A 24,704-nucleotide genomic window follows, 5' to 3' on the forward strand; every position below is an offset into this window, starting at 1 on the left:
GGAGCAGACCTCAGGACATTACTTCTCTTTGGGCTCTGTGGTGCCCAGATTCAGGGTTTTGGGGGAGGCATCCTGGTGTAATTTTGATCTCTGTGGCTCCAGATGGTGCTGTATGAGATGACTGAGTGGGATAAATTCAGAAGTGTTGAATTATTTCATTCACTACAGTCTACCAGCATGAGGCTGCCACACTGTGGGCTATCAGATCTCTCTCCCTGGCATTCCAGTTGGAGAGCTATGAGAACAAAGCAACCCGCTGATATGGTGTAAATTGCCAATGCTTACTTCTGATTAGACTGCTTGGAAGCCACCCACACTCCAATCCCCAAAATAACTCTTTAACTCTGAGGCTTGAAATTCCACCCACTGGCCGATTCTCAAGGTCCCTCGATCTTGTTCTTGCGTTTCGATGAAATTTTAGAGTTTGCAAAGTACCTCTACACCCACTCTTCCCACTAAGGAGAGGCATGCATTTTAACTGAGTATTACCCCAAAGGAGACCCTGGGTGATGCAAAGGGTTAACGTGCTTGGCTGCTAACCAATAGGTTGGAGGTTCTACTCCATTCAGAGACACCTCAGAAGAAAGGCCTGGTGATCTACTTCCAAAAAATCAGCCATTGAAAACCCTATGGAGCACAGTTCTACTCTGACACAAATGGGCTCGCCATGAGTCAGAATCAACTCAAGGGCAACTGGCTGATTACTCCAAGGGCGAACTTTTTAGGGCCTAACTAATCAGCCAGAATCAGTTCAGCTGATTACATCTGTTAGGCCTGTCCATAACCAAAAAACCCATTGCTGTAGAGTCGATTCCAACTCATAGCGACCCTATAGGACAGAGTAGAACTGCCCCATAGGATTTCCAGTGAGTGGCTGGTAGTTTCTAACTGCCAACCTTTTGGTTAGCAGCCTGAGCTCTTAACCACTGTGCCACCAGGGCTCCGGGCCTACCCATGTCCCCCAGGTAAATTCTGATGAGGAAAGCAGGCTTCAAACTGGTTCCTTCTGGTTCAAACCCCTGTTGAGAATTTGCATTTCCACCCCAGATATACTGAATCACAATCCATATTTTAACAAGATCCCAGGTGATTCTTACGTATAATAAATTTCCAGAACCACTGCTCTACTAGTGGTACTCAGAATTGGTCCCTAACCAGTAGTATTAGCATCACATGGGAACTTGTTAGAAATGCAAATTCTCAGCAGGCTTTCGAACCTGAACAAACTGGTTCGAAGCCCTGGAGGAAAGTGGTTTCCACTTTGGAGAGTGTTTCTAGAATGAAGAAGGGTCCGTGTCCTTGGGCTAATGACAGTCTCCACATCTGTGACAGTTCAGTTGCTTAGTCAGGCAGTGGGCCTTATTTTCTACCTCTGGAGATCTGGAGGCAACAGCTCTCAGCAGCATCCCCTCCTGAATTCATTCCACAGACGTTCATTGAGCTGTGCACTGTGCCAAGACCAAAGAGTTAGGAACCTGCACAAGTCATGGTCCTTGCCTTGGCAGAATGGCGAGATGGTACTAAACAGATAAACGTGATCTGAAGTCATAAATGCGTGAGAGCGGTGTGACGCCAGGGGTTCAGTGGCTCATTTTCCTTGAGAGTTATAGGAGCATCTGGATCTTAAAGATGAGAAGACATTCACAAGGTGAAAAAGAGGTGGAGGACGTTCCGGGCTTTGAGGAGAGCCTCAGTCAAGCCATAAAACATTGAAGTACACTTTCAGGTCCATGAGACTAGTAAGATAAATCCAAAACCAAAAACTAAACCCGTTGCTGTCAAGTGGATTCTGATTTATACAGCGAAGTTCCTAGGCTTGATAACAGAGAACAAGGCTGGAAAAATTGGCAGGTACTAGGTGATGAAGGATCTTGTATACACTGAAGTCAGGAGCTTGAAGTGAGGGGGAAACTACAATGGCTTTGGGGCAGGAAATGACCTGATCAAGTCTGTGTTTTGGAAACATCACTCTGGGGAGACAGTGAAGGATGAATCAGATGAGGGAGAGCCCTCTATTAATACTCCCCCCCCCCACTACCTACTAGGAGTGAAGCTACGAGTGAGGGTGTCAGGATTGTCCTCAGATTACCTCTCATATCTGGGTCTGCATTGCTGTCATCTCACTGGGCACTAGGCTGGTCAGGGACATAGATGTAAAGTCAGGGACAATTGTCTTTAGTACCCCACATTCCTCTTCCTAACACAAACCTTTCATCCGTTGCCCAAACCTTCCTTGCTGTGCAACTTACAATAAAAATTAAAGTGCCCACCACAGTGATACAAACCAATCCGCACCAAGGTCTTCCTGACAAAATAGGTTCTCTCTTCCGGGAAGCATTTGGATCTAGAAAGCAGGTCAAGCCTCAGACAAAAAAGTGAATTGTTAATGGTGAAAATTCAGTCACCCAAGGGACAGGCCAGTAGGGAGTTTTATAAAGTTATAATGATTAAATGAGGTAATCTAACACCCTCGCTCTTAGCTTCTCCTGTTCTACCTATACAGAGTAAGGCCCCACCCACCAGTAAGGCTTGCTTTCTTTCTTTTTTTTTTTTTTCTACTTTTCATTTTGAAATATTTTTATATTTTTAAAATGCTGCAAAAGTAGTGCTGAGAATCTCCATACACCCTTCACCCTGCTTCCCCTAATGTTATCATCTTGCTTAAACATAGTATTAATTATCAAAAGTAAGAAATTAACTTTGGGACTATATTATTAACGAATCTACAGCCTTTATTTAGATTTCACCAGTTTTCCCACTAATGTTAAGGGTTTGTTTTTTAAGCATGTGTCTATGACAACAGTTGAGTTTGTGCTCTGTCGTCTACCTTAAATTGGAGGCAGGCTTCAGAAACCCTGGCCTTCTCTAAAGAGAAGTGTTGTGAGCCTCACGTGGTCCAAACTTGGCACAACTCCAGTTTGGCATCTATTTGGGGCACTTCTGCATCTTTTCACCCCCATCCCCCAATCCTGTCTCCTACTTTCTCCTCCACCTCACAAGCTACATCTCGGGCTTCTCTTGTCCCACACTATGCAATTGTGCTTTTTTAATTTTCAGAGAGTTCTCCCCTTTGCTCACTGAGCTGAGAGGTTTGCCCAGGAATTTGTAGCTATTCTGACTTCCACTGTCGTTGTAAGACTCCCTTGGTCTGCAAGTTGCAGTGGCAGAGTCTTTGCAGAACAGGGGTTCCCTTTCCTTGGCTTATGGTGGCTCCTGGCTGGATACATCTAGCTGCCAAGTTGTTCTGCTATCTGCTTAGTCCTGTTTTCTCATCCCTCACAGTCTCCTTGCCCTGGGAAAGGAGGAGAATCTGGGGGTGGGGGACAACTTGCATTTGCTTTTCCTAGTCATGCAACAGGGAATGTGGAGAGTTGTAGAGGCTGGCAACATTCTAACTAAATTCCCTTTATGAGAAACATGAGTTCCCATCCCAAAGCACCCCTGCATCTCAGCGTCACATTGAGGTAGCTGGTGCATGCTTCAGCCCACTGTAGTGTTGAATGGCCAAGTTCCATTTGCCCTTTCTTGATGCGCTTTTCTTCTCCATAGAACGTAGCCCTTGCATCCCGGCTGTCTCATGGCTTCATGTTTTCAGTTTGCTGAATGTGGCGTGAGGCAGGAGGACATCAATGATGAGACAAGTGTGAGCTAGAGAAAAACATAAAGCTGATTAATGCTGGAGGAGCACTTGTTCCCCTCCAGCCAAAGCCAGGGGGAGAAATGAAAAGAAATGTAACTTTATGTTTTAAAAGAAAACCTTTTGCCACCCAGCTTACACCACAGCGTCTTCAGAGTAGAAAGCCCCTGCAAGCAGTACAAAAACTTCTATGACCTAACCGTTTGGAAGGAAGCTGTATAGTGTGGTTTGGGGCAAATCTAGCTCCTTTATTTGCTGTGTAACTCTGGACAAGTGCTTTACCCTTCCTGACCCTCAGTTTTGTCATCTGTCTAATGGAAGTAATTCTGCCTGCACCTTCTTTACCCAATTGTTGTGAGGATTAAATGACTCAGTGCCTATTTTAGAGGTATATGAAATTTAACATGCCTGGCATAGAATAAGTTCTTATTATATGGTTTCTTTCTATGATTCGGCTGATTTAATAAAAAGCAGCATTGAAAAGCCTAACTTTGTTACAAGTCTAACACCATGGTGTAGTAGCCTGAGCTTTAATTTTAACTTTAAACCCTCCACTGTGTACTGGCTTTGTGAATTTGAGCAAGTTACTTCTCTGAACTTGAGTTCCTCCCTCTAAATAAGGAAGAGAAAACCTCCTAAGGGGTGGCTTTGAGGAAAGCACTTAGCACAGTACCCAGCACAGAGCCGCAGACACTTAATAAATGTTTGTTTTTCTAGTGCCGTGGGTCTCAACCGCATTCAAATCACCTGGGAGCTTTTTAAAAATCACAAATGCCTAAGCTGCATCCCTAGAGAATATGATTTAATAGGTCTGGGCGGAGCCTGGGCATCAGTAGTTTTGAAAGCTTCCTGCAGAGATTCTAATAAGCAGCCAGGGCCTATTACTACTCCCCAGCAGATGACGTTACATGGTGTGCATGCGTGTGTGTACGTGTGTGCGCATATTTTTTCTTTTTTATATCTGCCCCTAAGGGGCTGGCCAGAATAGCAGAAATTCTGGGCACAGTCAAAAATTCAATACACCTGCAGGTCTAAGCCCTGGATAAGAAATGTACGGCACAGGAATTCATTCCATTTTATTCTGAAAAATAAAAAGTATTCAGAGTCCTTTTAGAGTCTTGAACTGGAAAGGTGGTAAGAAGTTTAGCGTAAGCTTCACACATAAAATATGGGAACTCCCAGTAGGTTGGGGATTTATATCTGGGGTAATTCCAGGGTTTTGGCCTCCCAAGAGATATAAATTGAGGCCTCGAGAGTTTAATGTGAGGGAGGAAGAGGTGTTCTCATAATGATACCTCAAAAATCCAGGGCTCTGCTAATGCCTGGGGATAGAAAAGCATCATCTGTAACAGCAGGGGTTGGAGTGGGCGTATGTCCTGGTCTCTGTGCTTGTTTCCAAGATCCAAGACTTGGTCATCCGAGAACCTTCTTTCTCCCCATAGGTTTATGGTATTAGTTACCCAATAAAAGTTGGGTTAATTTTACAACCTAACTAAAATTTAAGCCAAAAAGTCTTTAGCATTACTCTAGGATTTATGAAAGTAAACATATGGAGTGCTTGCAAGGTTTTGCAACATTAAAATTTCAATGTTTTTATGTCGGGTATATGATATATTCATTTGTATGTGTACTTAAAGGTTACGTTTTGCAAAAGAGCTTTGCAGTACGAACTATTTTCGGGACTAAATCGAAGATACTTCCCCCATCTCCACTTGAAATATCTATTTTAGTGGATGGGGAGGAGAAAGCAGCTGAAACTACTGTCTCTTCATGATCAGCCCTATCAGGTACTTTCACCTGGTTTTTGTTCTATGGTGATTTCTAGACTCACACACTGAACCCCAGTGGGGAAGTTCAGGGACATAGCACTAACCACAGTCCATTTTACAAACGAGGAGCTTAGTAAATAACTATTCTTCAAATAAACCTCCTCTTTGGTAATTGTAAATACTTTAATAATAATCATATGTTACCTCTGATAGAACTTTAAAAAAAACTTTTACATTATATGATGTGATCCTCATGACTTCTACTTATGGTTGTTGTTAGTTGCTGTCCACTCATGGCAACCCGATGTGTGCAGAGTAGAACTGCTCCATAGGGTTTTCAAGGCTATGACCTTTCAAAAGCAGATCACCCAGGCCTGTCTTCCAAGGTGCCTCTGGGTGGGTTTGAACCACCAACCTTGTGGCTAGTAGTCCAGTGCTTAACCATTTGCGCCACACAGAGACTTTCGTTTATGAGGTAGAGAGGTATTTATCATCTCCATCTTATCCATAAGAAAACAATGGCTCTAAGGGGTCAGACAGCTTGCCTTTGTTATTGTTGTTAGGGGTTGTCAAGTCAACTCTGAATCATAGTGACCTTATGAATAAACAGAACAAACATTGCTTGGTCCTGCACTGTCCTCACAATCCTTGATATGTTTGAGCCCATTGTTGCAGCCACTGTGTCAGTCCATCTCATTGACAGTCTCCCTCTTTTTCGCTGACCCTGTACTTTTACCAAGCATGATATCTTTCTCCAGCGATTGGTGCCTCCTGATAACATGTCCAAAGTAAGCGAGAGAAAGTCTCGCCATCCTCGCTTCTGAGGAGCATTCTGGCTGTACTTCCTCTAAGACTATTTGTTCATTCTTCTGGCAGTCATGGTATATTTAATATTCTTCGCCAACATCACAATTCAAAGGTGTCAATTCTTCAGTCTTCCTTTTTCCTTGTCCAGCTTTCTCATGCATATTGAGGTCATTGAAAAGACTGTGGCTTGGGTCAGGCACACCTTAGTCATCAAAGTGACATCTGCTTTTTAAAGATTTTAAAGAGATCTTTTGCTGCAGTTTTGCCCAGTGCAGTACGTCATTTGATTTTTCGACTGCAGGAAGAGAATTTTGTTCTCCTGACTTTTGCCCTAGGGTACTTTAACTTGGGGAAGAATGATATTTAATTCAAATGATTTATTGACTCCAGCCAGGTTTAGCAGAGGAACAGCATCCAGGGTGGCGGTCAGCCCATAAACATGGCCCACCACCTTTTGTTTGGCTGTGGTCTGCTTTTGAGAAACAATAGTTTGACTTATTCTCTAGATTTCCTTGGAGTAAGTGACTCACTTCAGATTCACCAATCCACACTTTGTCCTTACCCTCTTTCTGCATGGTAGAAATAATGGGTCCTAAAGCAGTGAGGAGCCACATAGTTGAGCTGCCCTTTGGTTTATTTCCAGATGCACCCAGCTTCTTCCCTTATGGCTCCCCCTAATTGACATGTCAGTTGGAGTGGATCTTGTGGATAATGCGCCCACGCCTTTGTAGCAAATGAAGCAGAAATAATCTCTGCTTAAAAAACAAAAAAACTGTAGAACATGTGCCCAGATTTCCAACTCATTTCCTTTTTACTCTTATAACTACATCATCTTCCAGCCCACCACCAGCTGCGAAAATAAAATTGTTTTTTCCCATATTTAAGGATGATTTTTGTGCTTTGGGATGATTTTCTGGGGGTGTAGGAAATTTGACCAACATGACCAACAGATGTTTTAGGTGATGGATGGAACTGAGCAGGAGCCAGATTCCTTAGCCCAGTCTTTAGGATACTGTGCCCAACTTCGCCCCCTAGTGACTGTTTAGGGCATTGTACAACCAGAGCCAACTGTCAATGTGTGTGCTGCAGCCATTAATGTTCTCGCTTTATTTTTTAGAGATGAGTACGAAGAAGATGGATTCTGTCAACCATACAGAGGGATTGCATGTGCGAGGTTTATTGGCAACCGCACTGTCTATATGGAATCTTTGCACATGCAAGGGGAAATAGAAAATCAGATCACAGGTAAGTAACACCAACGTAATTATACTTATCCCTTGAGTAACTATTTTTCTCACGACTAGTTTTTTTGAGGCTTTCTCTTGATAAAGTATTAGGCTAAGCATGAGGACTGGGAGCAGTACCATAAAGAAGCTGAGATATGATCTCTGTGCTATGGAATTTACATGAAAATAATTTATTGAAGGTTGCGTTTAGAGGAAAAGGAAGCTTTGAGAAGTCTCACATCCATTCAAACACTCAGTAAATATTACTGAGTGCTTCTGGTGTACCAGGAACTGGGCTGAGCACTGAGTATATGATGGAGTGGTGAATAAGCCAGGTATATCTCTGCCCTCACAGAGCTTACTGTTTGGAAGCAACATGATGTAGAGTGAAAGGGAATGAATTTAGGGTCTCGCTGAATGCTAATCCCAGAACTACCATTATTGTGACTTTGGGGAAATCGCTCACCCTCTATGAATATCTCTTTCTTCATCTGCGAAATGAATGATGAGGCAAGAGGATCCTAGGTCTTTTCCTGCTCTAGCTTTCTATATTTTACCCTTCATATTTTTTTTAATTGAAAGTGTTTTTCAATTGAAACCTAATAGTGAAGCGCTTTCTGGTACTCATGAGTTAGGTACTGTAGCTCACGTTGTATAATTTTGCTGGTGGTGATAGCAGCCTTGGACCTCTTCCATTATTGTAGTTATTATGTCTCTGTGCCATGTAGCCTTTGAAATCTATTGAAATTGGCTTCATAAGGTTTTGATACGGTTGCCAGATTTAGCAAATAAAAATACAGGATATCCAGTAATTTCAGGTAAATAACAAATAATTTTTTAGTATAAGTATGTCCCAAATGCTTATCTGAAATTTAAATTTAACGAGGCATCTTCTAGTCTGTCTGGCAATCCTAGGATTTAAGAGAGTCAAGAACAAACCCAACGTGGGCGCAGAAAACAGCAAAAAGTCCAGAAACTATGGCCTATGGGAAATTTGAAGGCACTTGGGGTGGGGAGGGGTTAGTTAAGTTGGAGAAGCAACTCCAGGAAGATGTAGTTGCCACTTACTGAAGCCCTCAGGCTTTCAAGAGGAAAAATGATTCTGTGAAATTCCAGAAAACAGACGTAGGACTAATGGGAAGGAGATGTTGAAGGCACAATTCAACCTAATCTAAGAATATTTTAACATGCTTTTAACTAAAATTCACAAAAATAATGAGAAGTTCTGATGTAAATATTTGGTGATCCAATTATAATAATCCTGTCATGGAGATTTTCAATGAACATCATTTTACTGGAAAATATTACACTAAAAAAAAAAAAAAATCCATTTAACTTTGTTTAACCCAGGATTTCCCAAACTTGTTTGTCCAGGAACCTTAATTTTTCATAACACTATTTATGTCCTACAGAATTAATATTCTTAGGAACATACTTTGGGAAACAGTGTTTCAACAGCCTCATAGGCTGCCTTGTGAGGCATAAGCTCCTTGTCATTGGAGGTATTCAAAGGGAGAGTGGGCATTCCTTTTGTATGTGGATACTCGGGTAAGAAATTAGGTCATGGGATCACTAGTATTCTATGATTGTTACTGGGATGATTGGATTGTGCTCTTCAGGAACTACCAAGTGAGTTGCCTCACTTTTCAGAAGATCAAGTAGAAAGCACTCAAGCCACAAAGACATTATTGCATTTTTGCACAAGTAATGCATACCTTCTACATTTATTTGCCAACCGCGCGCCCCTCCAGGTATTTTTTGTAAGCGCTGCTATGTCAATTTTTTTCTACATGTTGCTATAAAAAATTAGCATAGTGTTCTTACAAAAATACCTTGAGGGGGGTGATAGGGGAGGGCATGGTTGGCAAGCAGACATAGATAGTGCGTGTTATTTGTGTAAAAATACTGTAAGCAAGTTACTCAAAGTCATCCAGCAAGTCTGAGGCAAGCCACAGAACTAAATTCTGTGATCAGGCACAGCCACCGCATAAAGCGAGCTCTGCCCTGCAGCTGTCAAATGTTTTAGAAGCTTCACAAAACTAATAAAAAGTACTGGATGAAACACAAAGTTCTGTTGCTTTGTAGTAAAAATGAAAAATATATTGTACTTTAACCTAATTAATTCTTTTTATTAGGAAACGGTACACATGTAATATAAGCTTGTTTTCTTAACTTTGTAGTCAAAATGATTTTTTCAAGCCAGTAAAATAAGCTGCTTAGACATCTGAAATGAATCTCCTTTTCTTGGCCTTGTCTGTTTAAGCACAGCAGATTCTGTCCAATGTGTATTTATATCTGATATCTGTTGACTAGATAACAAGAGGAGATAAACCCTGGCCCCTGGGAGTTAGTAATTGTGTTTGTTTTTCAGCTGCCTTCACCATGATCGGCACCTCCAGTCACTTATCTGATAAGTGTTCTCAGTTTGCCATACCTTCTCTGTGCCACTATGCCTTCCCATACTGTGACGAAACCTCATCCATCCCAAAGCCCCGCGACTTGTGTCGCGATGAATGTGAAATCCTGGAAAACGTCCTGTGTCAAACAGAGTACATTTTTGCAAGATCAAATCCCATGATTCTGATGAGGCTAAAACTGCCAAACTGTGAAGATCTCCCCCAGCCAGAGAGCCCAGAAGCTGCAAACTGTATCCGGATTGGAATTCCCATGGCAGATCCTATAAATAAAAGTAAGTGGTAGCCCCTAACCACCTTCTGTTCTTCCCTGGGTCCAGCAATCCCATGACAGAGTCGATTCTGGTACTTGACCCATAGTGATTATTCAGATTGTTAGTCAGATTACCTCCCAATGGGCTGAACACTGTGCCCAGGGCTGAGCGTGCAGTGGTGGATTAGACACAGTGCCTATTTTCAAGAAGTTTCACAAAGACCAACCAGTGAACCGGTTGCTAGAGAGTCAATTCCAACTCATGGCGACCGCATGTGTATCAGAGTAGAACTGTGCTCCATCAGGTTTTCAATGACTTATTTTTCAAGAGCAGATCACCAGGCCTCTCTTCCAGGTCATCTCTGGGTGGACTTGAACCTCCAACCTTTTGGTCAGGAGCTGAGCACATTAACAATTTCCACCACTGAGACACTCTTTCTTGAAGACAATAATGTGAAAACATGGGGGCTTGCCTACACCATCTATCCCTACACCAACATTTAAAAAAAAAAAAAAAAAAAAACTATTTCTCTGTACATTTCCTATTCATCTATAATTAAACTTAACAGCAATCTTTATAGTCTCCTTTTGGTACTTAATAACACTTTATTAGTTAAATGAGTTAATATATCTAAAATGCTTAGAACTGTGCTTCCAAAACCCAAACCAAATCCGTTGCATCAAGTTGATTCCAACTCATAGCAAACCTGTAGGACAGAGTAGAGCCGCCCCAAGGCTGTAAATCTTTACAGAAGCAGACTGCCACATCTTTCTCCCATGCAGCAGCTGGTGAGTTCAAACTGCTAACCTTTCATTTAGCAGCTAAGCTTTTAACCACTGCACATTAGCACATAGTAAATTTTCAGTAAATATTATTCAGTATCATCATTATTATTATCACTACTATAATCTTATTACTCTGCCAAAAATCCAATTTCTTTCAACTTGAGATTCTGCAGCACTTTCAGGTAACAGGCCCTGTGGTCACCTGGAAGAACTACTTAATAGCCCCAATTCTCAAGGATGTCCAGTCCATCAGCACAGAGATGCCCTTAACTCCTGTTAACCCATTGCCGTTGAGTCGATTCCGACTCATAGCTACCCTATAGGACAGAGTAGAGCTGTCTTATAGGTTTCCAAGGAGCTGCTGGTGGATTCGAACTGCTGACCTTTTGATTAGCATCTAAGCTCTTAACCACTGCATCACCAGGGTTTCCAGGCTCCAGTTAGAAGCCCATAATACAGTGCCCCTAATAAACATGCTCTGGGAATCACCTACTAGATTCTTTAGGACTAAGATCAACAATCAGAAATGGAAGGAAAAATTTGGCTTGAACCTTCCCTGAACCATTCACTAAAAAATTACTGTGCCCCCAGGTCCCACCCCAGTTCTGATTACTTCTGTATACAGTATTAGAAATACTAGTGGAAGAATGGTTTTGCTCCTGAAGCATAAGCTTTAAATCCTGCCAGGAATGCAACTGCTGGGCAGGCCCTGGGTTGGAGCCCAGCAGGCAGGGAGGCTCTGCCCTGCTTGGCCCCTGACCGCAGAGAGGTTTTGGCCAAGAGGTTAATTGCACGTCTTCCCCTCCAGAAACTGCTGGCTGGGAGCTCCAGAGTCTCCTCTGCTTCTCTCTCCCAGCTTGGGCTTTCATTTTGTGTTTTTCAGATCACAAGTGTTATAACAGCACAGGTGTGGACTACCGGGGCACTGTCAGTGTGACCAAATCCGGGCGGCAGTGTCAGCCGTGGAATTCCCAGTACCCCCACACGCACACCTTCACCGCCCTCCGCTTCCCAGAGCTGAATGGGGGACATTCCTACTGCCGCAATCCAGGGAATCAGAAGGAGGCCCCCTGGTGCTTTACCTTGGATGAAAATTTTAAGTCAGACCTCTGTGACATCCCAGCATGTGGTAAATAGCAAGTCATTGTCTTTCATATGTTTTATCACCTTTCAAAGATCTCCCACCCCGCCCCCACTTTCCTTAGGAGAGTTGTGTAAAAGGGGCAAAGGAGATTGATGGTGTTTGTTTGATCTCAAACCATGTCTTTAGGCTAGATGTTGTTACCTACCTTCTAGTTGGCCCCTGATTCACAGTGAACCAAGCGCTGCCTCATCGTGCACCATCCCTATGATTGGTTGCTGACAAGGTCACTGTGATCCATAGGGTTTTCATTGACTGATGTTCGAAAGTAGATCACTAGGCCTTTCTTCCTAGTCAGTCTTAGTCTGGAAGCTCCATTAAAACCTGTTCAGCATCATAGCAACATGCAAGCTTGCACTGACAGATGGGTGGTGGCTGTGCATAAGGTACATTGGCCTGCACATGAGGTACAGTGACCAGGAATCAAACCTAGGTCTCCTACGTGGAAGGTGAGAATTCTACACTGAACTACCACTGCCTCCCTAGGCTAGATAAACCTTGCTATTTCTACATAAGGAAACCCTGGTGGCGTAGAGGTTGAGTGTGGCTACTAACCAAAAGGTCGGCAGTTTGAATCCGCCAGGCGCTCTTTGGAAACCCTATGGAGCAGTTCTACTCTGTCCTATAGGGTGCTATGAGTCGGAATTGACTCAACAGCAATGAGTTTTTTGGTTTATTTCTACATAAAACCCTTTTTAGGGTACCAAAGCACACTCTCAAGGGGTAAATTGCTTTTATACCTACAGCCATTGCACTAGTGCATATAACAGGAAATGTTTTCTTCAGAGGCACAGGTGAAACAACTCATAATTAGTCATGTAGAAAGGGCAGAAAAAGATGTTACCCATAATTGTCCATATCCAAGTATACATTTTAGCACACCAAGTGTATTAGAAACAGAAAAATAACTATTTTCTGTGTGTCCTTGAGAGCACCCACAAAGCAGGGTCATTATAGTCATTATTCAGTCATCTCGAGCAATAGTCTCATCCTTTAATGCTGCAGAAGGGCACAGGAGTCTAGAAAGACAATGGGGTTCTTGAGTTAGTCTGTTCCTTTTTCTAGGAAATGTTTTCAGGATAGGAGGAAGAGAATGAAGGTGTCAGTGAAACCCAGAGTTTGAGACTATTTTGGAGCTTATATTAGTCTTCCTGGTCCTGGTTCTCCTAGATGATGTCAAGTGAGTTTCCCAGGTATAGTGGGAGAGGCAGGCTGTCATTGCCTGGAAAGCCAAGGCAAAACTACAGGGTAGATTTCAAGCAAGAAGAAAGTCACAGGACACACAAATAACAGAAGTCAGGGTGAGCTGGTTCTTTAACAAGTTCATTATCCAAGGTCATTTGTTCAACAGTATTTATTGAGTACCTAAACAAGCAACAAAAGCAAACTCGTTGCCATTGAGTCAATTCCGACTTATAGCAAGCCTGTAGTACAGAGTAGAACTGCCCCTACTGAGTACTTACTACATGCTAAATTCTCATCTAGGCAGGGGAATGTAGCAGGGACCCTGAGGTAGGAGTAGGCCTAACATATCCAAGAAAGTGCAAGGAGGCCATTGAGGCTGAAACAGAATGAACAAGGGGGAGAGTAATACAAGATGAGGTCTGAAAAGTAACAGGACCAAATCATGTAGTGTCTTGTCGGTCATTGTAGGACTTAAGCTTTTAACCTTCTTGAGTTAGGGAGGCATTAGAGTGTTTTGAGCAGACGCGTGATATGATATGACTTATATTTTAAAAGGATCACTTTGGCTCCTGGGTTGAGAATAGACTGTGATGACTGGATTACTGATGGATCAGATGTGAGATATAAAAGAAAGGTAGGATCAAAAGCGGCTCCAAGGCTTCTGAATGGGGTTGCCTTTTACTGAGATGGAAAAAACTGCAGGAGAAGCCAGTTTGATGAGACCTGGAATTAGGAGTTTGTTTTCATTCATGCTGAAATTGAGGATGCCTTTTAGGAATCCAAAAGGAGATGCTGAGGAGGCAGTTGGATATTAAAGTCTGGAGTTCAGGGGTGAGGTCTGGCCTAGAGATAAACATTTGGCAAATGTCAGCATGTAGATGGCCATCAGAATGAGTGGGAAGCCAGGCTTAGAAAATGGGCATCCCAGCCCTGAAGGGAAGAGGAACATGTCTGGTTGATGAGATATGGATGAGAAAGGAGGAAGTGTTAGTTGAAGACAGTTGACTTAGACAGAGTAGTCAGTGTAGGTAGACCATTCCTAATGTAACAGCTATTTTATTGAGTGACTGCTATGGGCTAGATCTTGTATGAGACACCTTGCCTCTGTTACCCCATTTAATCCCCATATCCAGTCTCTATTATCCCCATTTTATGGATGAGGAAACTGAGATTCAGTAAGAATCATGCAACTTGCCCAAGGACGTTCCAGCTTTCAGTGGCTGAATCATGTATAGAACTCAGTTCTGCCTGATTCCCTAACCTGTTTGTTCTTTCCACGTAGCAATACTCTCTCCTCTAAGAGAAAGCAAAATGAATCTACTTAAACGCGATAACAGGTAACCTGTAAATGCATAGTTCATAGTAAGAGCAGTTTATCACAGTAGAGAAGGGCATAGGTTCTGCATCAGAGTACTTGTGTCTGAATTCCACTTCTTCAGTGAACTAGCTGTGTGCTCTTAGGCGAGCTTCTTAATCCCTTCTAACCTTATTTTTCTTATCAGTAAAGCAGAATAATATACGCCTCGTGTTTATTGTAAGAATAAATGAGTTAATATCTGAAAAACCCCATGGTGCCTAGAATATAGTAAATGCTAAATTAATATTATTATAATTATTATATAGTCACCCTGTAAAGAGGAATGTTTGCCGTCAGTTCAGCAAATATTGATTGAGCGCCAACTATGGGGCAGGGGACCTGAAAGAGGGATAAAATGTGACTCGTGCCTTTATTGACCTACAGTAAAGTAGCTGAGTCAATTATAATGCAGCATATATGATACAATAGAGATTAGCACAAATGTCATGAGACAGAGAAGAGGAGGAGCTAACACATATTGGGGAGAGTAATAAAAATATTAAACTCTTCTGTTGCCATCGAGTCGATTCTGACTCATAGCAACCCTATAGGACAGAGTAGAGCTGCCCCATAGGGTTTCCAAGGAGCAGCTGGTGTATTCGAACTGCTGACCTTTTGGTTAGCAGCCAAATGCTTAACCATTGTACCAGCAGGGCCCCCAAACAAACCCTAAGTGATGAAAATTTGGGAAACTATTATTCTACAGTCTCATTTTTCTATGTTCCCTGTTATCCTATTGTCTTTTCCTACAAAATGGTTTTATGGATGGTTTGAACACACCAAGTTGGAGAAGGGGTGACCACACCCTCTTGTGTGTTGCTGGGTTTTAAAATACCTTCATTCGGAGAATAAAGAACACGTTATAAACTCTTACAACCACCATTGGTAACTTCAAAGCAAATTGTCCTATATTTTTTAATGTCTTGTACTTCATAGTTTGTGAGTTTTTCCACGTTATATTCAACATTAAGAAGAGAGGAATGAAAACAAAATGTAGATTTACAATTATTTACTTAGTTACCCCATCTCTTCTCTGGGTAAGATTGAAGAACTGCAGAAGAGCCAAGGATAAAAGCAACACTTACCTTGTTCCATGTGCCAGTCTCAGTGTTGGTGTTTTCACATGCTTTTTTTATACTCATCCTCATACTGTGACAGGTATTATTAACCCTATTTTGCTGATGATGAGACTGAGGCTCAGACAGCCCAAGGTCACCCAACTAATACATGGCAGGTCTGTCTGACTCCAAAGTTCATCTTGCTCCTCCACTGTGCTGTCTCATGATACTGATGTGTGTCCATAAGGAGACCAAATGGATTACTTTGAATTGCTTCTTCCAGAAGAAACACATTGTTCACTCCTCACTAGGTAAATGCCATTGTCCTTTAACTGACTTCTGATCCTTAATTTCCAACTAATGCCCATTGAGAGTAGGGAGATAATTTGCCCCTAAGCTGGAAGTTTTGTTGATATCTGATTTAAGGACTCAAACTCTATTAGTTTTAGTAAAGATTATAAGTTATACCTAGAAAGTACTGGTTTTCATTTCAGTAGTCTTCCTGAAGCAATCACACATTCTGAGGAATGAAAGAAAACCATTCAAGGGCTTTCAGGCTGTAGAGAGAGAGCGAGATCACTCACATTTATAAAATACCTACTAGGCGCCTGCACAATCTCAGTGCTTTACCTATTCATTTCTAACTCATAACCACACCATGAGGAGGTGTTATTAACACCCAGTGAGGTTCAGAAGGACTAAATGACTTTTCTAAATCACACATCTAACCACTGATAGGGTTGGACTTTGAACCCATATCTATCTAAACACAGCTCTGACTAAACCCCAAAGCTCATGCTCTTTTCCGAGACATTCTAGTAGCTCCCATTTAAAAAGTTTTTCAGAAATAAATCACAAGAAAGACAATAGGCTCAGCCTCTGGATTCCACCATGCTGATTCCCATATGTTATGACATCAAAGAATGTTTCCTTACTGATGAAGAAATCCATCATAGTATTACTCAGTATACCATTATAGTATTAATCAGTACAGTGATGTCAGAAACCTTCAGAATATTTCTTTCTGAATATCAATCTGCAGAGGACACATTTAGAGTTCTGAGGACCGGTTAATTCTGGTCATGTAAGAGATGTGTTTAGATGAAAGTTAAATCTAGAGGAGACAAGGCAGTTTTCACCACTTAGAATAAAAAGAAAAGAACGTTTTTATTTCATTTTGAAAGAAAACAATTCCTCTTTAATTCTTCAAGCCAAGCCACAAATACATCCATTCAAGGAACTGGGGATCCTTGACATGTGATCAGTTAGAAGCTACTGAGAGGCTGGTGGCTCTCCAGCATGAGAATCGGGAAAGAGAGCAGGTCGGCATCAGTTGTTGTTCTGAGGCAAGGCTTCTCATCAACAGCCCACCTTCTCACAAAATCTTCATAGCATCGTACTTTATAGCACCTTTTAGAGCATTTGATTTTTTTCCCTCATAAAATCCATGAAAGATAAACAAGGTGGAATTCTGCCATAATCTATCATATGAGAAAACTAAGGCCCAGACAAGTAAAGGCTTGTCCAAGATCACAGATGTGTTAATAAGAACCAGTCTCCTATCTCTAGGACCACTGCTCTTTGTTCTACATCAATAGTTTTCAACCCAGGGCAATTTTGCCCCTCAAGGAACATTTGACAGTGTCTGGAGATATTTTGGTTGTTACAGCTGATGGCGGTGGGAGTAGATGCACTAGGCATCTGGTGGGTAGGGGCCCGGGATGCTGCCAAACACCCTACAATGCACAAAACAGCCCATGCAAATAATTATCCAGTCCAAAGTGTCAATTGTGTCGGATTTGAGAAACCCTTCTCTACACTATACAATCATACAGAATAACAGTAATATTAAACAGCAATTACCATTTATTGAGTGCTTGCAGTGAGCCAAAAACCATGTTAGGAGTTTTTTATGCATTATTTCACGTAAAATAGTTTTATAACCTTTTGAATAGGGTTTTATTATACCCATTTTACAGACAAGAAAGAAAACTAAGACTTAGAGAGGTTAAATAACTAGTCCAAGTCACATTGTGAATGAGAAGTGGACCAAGGACTCAAACCTTTGATTTCTGTATGTATGTGAGTGCGTGTGTGTTTGTGTGTTGGTAGATAGGTAAGCCCCGGGTCATGAACGAGACCCATTCCTTTAAGTCAAATTTGTAAGTTGGTAACAGGTATGTATGGTTCTTATTTCTTTAGTGCAAGAAACAACTTGAAGCATTTTCAATAATTTAAAAGCTGCACATGCAGAACGTAAAGGTGATTGTGAAGAATTTGTTGTGAGTAGGGAGTTGGTTTAATTGTTTCAAAGTGAAGGCAAATTTATGTAACTTAAAGGGTAAGTATGAGTTGTCTGTAAGTTGGACTTTGGTAACCTGGGGAATGTCAGTAGACAGATGGATAGCTAGGTAGGTAGGTAAGTAGTAGGTAGGTGGGTGGTAGGTAGGTAGACAGACAGACAGATGCACAAAACAGATAGACAGATAGATGCTGAGATTAACGTTTCATCTTACAGTGAGATGTTGCAAGCTAGTAGGGCAGATTTGAACCGAGTCTTTTCCTCTCTCCTTTCCAAATAGGATGGAATCTCATGAGAATGTTTCTGCATTCTTTAGTTAAGTCTAAGTTAAGGAGATTCCAAAATCTCCATGGGGTTTCTCATTTTCCCACTGATAACTTTTGTTTTAGTTTCAACTAAGTAAGGCTAAAAAAAAGTACAGGCCTAATTAAATACAGAATGTAAGCATTTTCTGTACTTTCTAGAATAAAGGCATTTGAGAACAGTCTGCCACAGATTGTTTTATCTGTGAACTTTCACTCTAGGACAGAAGATAAAACTAAACACAACCAAATATATGTGCTGTGAATTCTGGGAGTTAGCTTTGCTAGGGCCGTGTGGATATGCCCAGGCAGTGCTTGGAGAAAGTGAAAGAAAAGGAAAAAAGATCTGACCTCTCATTCGTTCTCCCTGTCTTTTCTTTCGTGTCCCAGGCATCTAATGATTAGAATGGTTAATTTATTCAGTTACTCACTGAAATCAAGTGTTGAGGTCTACTGTTTTGAACTCTGTGAATAACCTAGATCAGTTCATGCCCTCATGTAGTTTACAATCTAGTGGAAGAATCAGACCACCACCACAGGTACTGTCATATAGTTTCCAAAATTTGTGTGCGCTACCATGTGCTTTGTATTTCAATGATGGCTGCTGTTTGTTGTGTTAACTTCTTTACACCAGTATCTGACCTAGGACTTAGTTGATGCTCAATAGAAATGTGAGTTAATTAATTTAATACTCACAGTAACCACAAGATAAAGATATCATTTCCATTTTACTGATGGAAAAGCTGAGGCAGTATTGTTTTTACTACTACAGCCAAGATTCAAACTAAGTCTGCAGGAGTCCAGAACATGTCCTCTGTCTATCCTTTCACAACTGCTTAAAGAAAAAATGCTAGAGAATTTCAGGGGAAGAAACATTATTTTTCTCTTTCCTTTGATCTTTATGAGCTCTTTGGGTTTCGGGGGTGCTATCCACTGGTTTTCTTATTTGCAGCTCCAGGAATGGAGGCCCCAGGCACAAAGATATGTAGCCGAGCAACTCCAGGGTCCTCCACGTAGACTCAGCCCAGATATGAACTGTTTCCCCCAGTAGCTCCATCCAGGCAGGAATGAGTAGTGGTTTCCTTCATGGTGTGTGCCCTTTTCCCGTTAAGTTTCGTCTCTCCTCCCTCCCCAGCAGCCCCAGGGCCCCAGTCCTCAGAGTTGGTGGTCTTCTCCAAGATCCTGCCTGCAAACCTTTATTCACTACATTTTCACCTCTAGTCACTATGGCCACCTTCCAAACCAAATACCATGGGTTGGGTGAGAAACTAAGTAAAAAAATAATCATTTTGCCTATATTCTTTCCAACTGGCATCTAGGCACACCTTCCAGGTTCGCTGTTTCACTGTAGCCCTTATCGTTGCTTTTGTAGGCAGCTCTGGGGCCAGAGCTGTGGGAAATGTCAGTTTGGCCATTTTACTTTGGCTGTATTCCATCATACAATTTACATTCTTTCTCCCTCTCCCATTAATTCAGATCCCCTATTTGTTTCTCTGTTGAGTTTTTGGGGGGAAGTAGAATCCTGATTGTGTTGGTTTTTTTCATTGGCCCTTTATTTTACTCTAGATCAAGTCCTAAGGACATATTTCTTCCTCTAGCCCTGCTAGCATGACTTATTCTTCTTTAAGTAAGAGTTTCTCTCTTTCTCAAACAACCAGAACTTCTAAGCAGCGATATTGTTTTTAATCCTAAACCAGTTCCACAGAAGAGTACTCATTGATAAGAAAAGCAGAGAACCATTTGGCTCCGTTTCGAGGTTTCATACCTGACCTGTTGCTTTTGTATTTTCTTTTAGATCCTTGGCTTGCAACAGTTTGCCAAAGGGCACATTGCCCAGTTCTGTGCCTGAATAGCCTTGACTTGTCCTGTAACCTTACAAACACCCGCCTTGGGTTCTGCTTTGTCACAAACCGTTTTCTACAACGTGGTGGTTTACAGTTCGGGGCAAGGCAGATGTTTTCCAGATTGTGAACACTGCAGTTTTTAACTCACTCTGTCAGCAGCCTTCTCCCATATTTCATAGAAGACCTGTTGTAAGGCAATTTGTCTTTCAGCCATTTCTTCAAACCAAAGTTGAACATTACAGTGAATTGGAAGGTAAGGAGGGGGAGAAGAGGAGGGAATAGAGAGCTGCTTTGTGTAGTGTGAAGCTTTCCGGAAGAGTTATTTTTATGCTACAGAGATTTTGAAGATGTACTTTAGTCTTTATAAATTTTCAACCAAGTAAAGAACAATGGTGACCCGAAACTTATAGCTAAGTCATGTTCCATAAACATTACAAACACAAGGTAATTTTCTCTCAAAAGTTTTTTTATTGTCCCCAGAGTTAGGGAAAACCAACCAGGAATAGTGCAGGACTGATCTAGCAGCAGTGGGAGGCATTGCCATCCCTAGACCTGGAGAGCAGTCAGTTACCTTAACCCACAGAGTATAACCGAGGCTGAAGAGAGAGCTTCCAGTGCATGCTGTAGCCTTTCGGAGAGGGATGCAGCCAACCCTCCACAGCCTGGGAGGGATGGAACCGGGGGAACAAACACATTAACCATACTCTTCCGGCCCTCTGTCTCCTGCCAATGCCTCCCATTGGCTAAACTTAATTGGGAGCCACAGATCAAGGGAGCCCATTGATATTGTCTGTAGAGTTCAGCCTCAGTGTAGCGCTGGGTAGAAAAGGACTAAGACTGGATCTGGTGGGCTGAGGACACTGAGGGAAAACATCCATCTCTGGTTTTAAATTAATTCCTTCATAAGTTAAAACTTCCGTAGGGGCCTAAATAAGTTCCGTGATCTCAGTTTATAAAATCATAGAACCTTGGAAGGAAACATAGAAATCATCCAGCGTAACATGCCCAGCCTCTGCTTGACATTGCCAAGACCTTCAGAGACAGGGAAGTCTCTCTACCCCAAATGGTTATGTGAAGACTCCCACTGTTCAAAAATTCTGCCTTTTGAACTAATAACACTATTAGGGTACAGGTATTTGGTAAATTACAAACCCATCTAACAATGTTATTATCTGGCCTTCCATCTTGTCCATAAGCCAAAACTTGTATGTGAAACCTGATTTATTTTAAAATGTTGGCCACTAATTCAAATTTAAAAAACAGACAAATAATTAAAAAAAAAAACAAAGACTAATAACGAACAAGTTCATGTACTAGACCCAGTTTACAACCTCTGGTGTGATTTCTCATCCAAATTTGAACGTCTGTCACATACTTCATTGGATGTTCTCTTTAGTCAAAAGAACATCTGGCTCCTTGTACCCATCTTTCTTTTCCTATGGATGTTTCTTCCTCTTTCAGAACCCTTCTTTAAAATGTGTCTCTTAGAATAGAAGATGCCTTCCAGGTGTTTTCTAACCAGAGCAGGTAGAAGAGGACCATGATGTTCTTGGTCATTACCCAGCATTCTCAGTGGAGGGTATTATGTTGCTGTAAGTACAATATATGAAATTTTTTTGAGCAATTTCATCATTTTGTTGCTGGGTTTAACTAGGCCTTCAAGTCGCCACTAAAACTTATTAATCTTTTTTGTTTGGTCATATCAACAATTATTTAGTAGATTTGCTTAATCGTAAACACTTCCAAGCAAGATCTTTAACCTAGCTGCAAGCTACGTTTTAAAAATTTCAGTTGTTAACTTTGGGATCATTATTTTAGCCCGTTGTGTGTGATCCTTTAAATTTTATTTCTATATTCAAACAATGAGGCACCTTTCCTAGATTCAGGCCATTTTCAAGTTTGATATACATATCATCAAGTAATTGATGAAAATGTTGAATAGGCAGGTTCTTTGAAGCATAACCCTCTACAATTTGATGTTAATTTGCTGATTACCATTTTTAGAATACGAGTATTTGATGAATCACATATCCATCTAACAATATTATCTAGCCCTCCAATTTGTCCATAAGGATATCCTGAGCCACTCAGTCAAATATTTTGCTGATGTTTAAATGTGTGTGATCTACCATTCCAAAATAATTGTATCAAACAAAAGAAATTTAATTTTATACAACCTATTGCATTTTGGGGCCTTGGTGGCACAGTGGTTAAGAACTCAGGCTGCTAACCAAAAGGTTGGCAGTTCAAATCCACCAGCCACTCCTTGGAAGCCCTATGGGGCAGTTGTACTCTGTCCTATAGGGTTGCTATGAGTCGGGATCAACTTGATGGCAACAGTTTTGGTTTATGAGTTTATTGCATTTTAAGATGGAAGGAATACACGGTCACTGTAACAAAAGAAATTGGTTGACGTTCAGCCATTTCAGGAGGTAGCATATGATCAAGAACCAATGATACTGAAGGAAGAAGTCCAAGCTGCAATGAAGACATTGGCAAAAAACAAGGCTCCAGGAATTGACAAAATACCAATTGAGATGTTTCAGCAAACAGATGCAGCGCTGGAAGTGCTCACTCGTCTATGGTAAGAAATTTGGAAGACAGATACTTGACCAATCAAATGCAAGAGATCCATATTTATGCATATTCCAAAGAAAGGTGATCCAACCGAATGCGTAAATTATCAAACAATACCATTAATATCACATGCAAGTAAAACTTTGCTGAAGATCAATCAAAAGCAATTGCAGCAGTACTTTGACAGGGAACTGCCAGAAATTCAAGCCAGATACAGAAGAGGATGCGGAACCAGGGATATCATTACTGATGTCAGATGGATCCTGGCCGAAAGCAGATAATACTAGAAAGATGTTTACCTGTGTTTTATTTACTATGCAAAGGCATTCTACTGTGTGGATCATAACAAACTATGGATAACATTGTGAAGAATGGGATTTCCAAAACACTTAATTGTACTCATGAGGAACCTGTACATAGACCAAGAGGCAGTTGTTCAAACAGAACAAGGGGATACTGAGTGGTTTAAAGTTAGGAAAGGTGTGCATCAGGGTTGTATCCTTTCACCATGCTAATTCAGTCTGTATTCTGAGCAAATAATCCGAGAAAGCCGGACTATATGAAGAAGAACGTGGCATCAGGATTGGAGAAAGACTCATTAACAACCTGCGTTATGCAGATGACACAACCTTACTTGCTGAAAGTGAAGAGGACTGGAAGCATTTACTGATGGAGATCAAAGACCACAGCCTTCAATATGGATTACACCTCAACATAAAGAAAACAAAAATCCTCACAACTGGACCAATAAGCAACATCACGATAAACAGAGAAAATATTGAGGTTGTCAAGGACTTCATTTTACTTGAATCCACAATCAACACCCATGGAAGCAGCAGTCAAGAAATCAAAGGATGCATTGCATTGGGCAAATCTGCTGCAAGAAACCTCTTTAAAGCGTTAAAAAGCTAGGTAGAGCCAACACTGCACTATAGACAGAAGTGCCACGCTGTCCCTCCACAGCAAAGACCCGAAAAACTAAGTAAAACAGAGACAAACATCAGTCCTGGAACCCTAATCATCAAATGAAGAGATAAAGAACTCACCCAAGCACCGAATGGAATAAGAAACTAACAGAGAAAAGAGAGTGAGGAGAGATACATGCGGAGGTCCCCCATCAGCTAATGCAGCATGGATTTGCCATCTTGGACTCCTGTCAGAGATCAGCAGACAGGGAGTATGGGAAAGCAGCTTCACGGAGCTCCTAGCAGGAGACAGAGCACCTAGTAACCAGCGATATACGCTTTCCCACCCCCCACCCTTCTTCTTCTCCACTTGGCCTCCTCTGCTTCCCACCAGCTGCAGTCTCTTGGCCGGGAGGCACCAGCTTCGGCCCCATGCCACTTGGATTCACCCCACCCATACTGGCTGGCTCCCTGAATGCCATTTGTTTGTTGCTGGTGTTGTTTTTTTCTGCTTCTTTTGGTTTCTTCCGTGCCTGTCACCACCTCCCCCTCCTTTCTCTTGAACACCTGGCTCCATGTGCCATCTTTGCTTCTTCTTGAAAGGCTGTGAAGTGCCACTCACCTGGGGAACTGCTGCCCCAGGCCACACCACCACACTAGTGGGATCCCCGGGGCTTTTTTTGGTTTTGTTTTATTTGTTTGTTTGTTTTCTTTTTATTTTTGAGGCTTGGGAGCCCCTTCTAGCCGGCCTGTACTGCACCTCTTGGGAGCCACTTCTTTTGTCTACGCAGTCTCACCGGTGGGAACCTGGGAGAATTTCTTTCTTCCTTTTTGTCTTTCTTCATTTCTCAATTTCTAGTCTCTCTATATTTACCTTCTTTTCCTGTCTCCTGAATACCTGGCGCTGTGTGACATTTCTACCCCTTCTAGCCAGGCTGTACTGCGTGGCCTGGGAGCCACTTTCCCAGTTTTCACATCCACACTGGTGGGATCCCTGGGGGCTTTTCTTTTTTTTTTTTTTCTTTTTCCCTTTTTCTTTTTTTTTCTTTTATTTTTCTCCATTTCTCGGTTTCTCATCTCTCCACTCCAATGGCAAGCTACCTTAGCACTTATTTTGTATGTTTGTTTGTTTGTTTTTGGC

The 24,704-nt window shown here is 41.7% G+C and overlaps 1 protein-coding gene across 2 annotated transcripts in view; it reads left to right on the forward strand.

The window, feature by feature from the left end:
- ROR1 (receptor tyrosine kinase like orphan receptor 1) overlaps positions 1-24,704 on the forward strand; it is a 484,054-nt gene that overhangs the window by 430,315 nt on the left and 29,035 nt on the right. For both annotated transcript variants that reach the window (XM_004369015.1, XM_012555471.1), the window contains 3 exons: positions 7,331-7,458; positions 9,811-10,128; positions 11,776-12,021. In XM_004369015.1, coding sequence (XP_004369072.1) covers positions 7,331-7,458; positions 9,811-10,128; positions 11,776-12,021 — 692 coding nt within the window. The remainder of the gene's footprint in view (positions 1-7,330; positions 7,459-9,810; positions 10,129-11,775; positions 12,022-24,704) is intronic.

This window comes from Trichechus manatus, unplaced genomic scaffold (assembly GCF_000243295.1).
Source record: "Trichechus manatus latirostris isolate Lorelei unplaced genomic scaffold, TriManLat1.0 scaffold00003, whole genome shotgun sequence".
In the NCBI taxonomy this organism is placed as follows: Eukaryota; Metazoa; Chordata; class Mammalia; order Sirenia; family Trichechidae; genus Trichechus; species Trichechus manatus.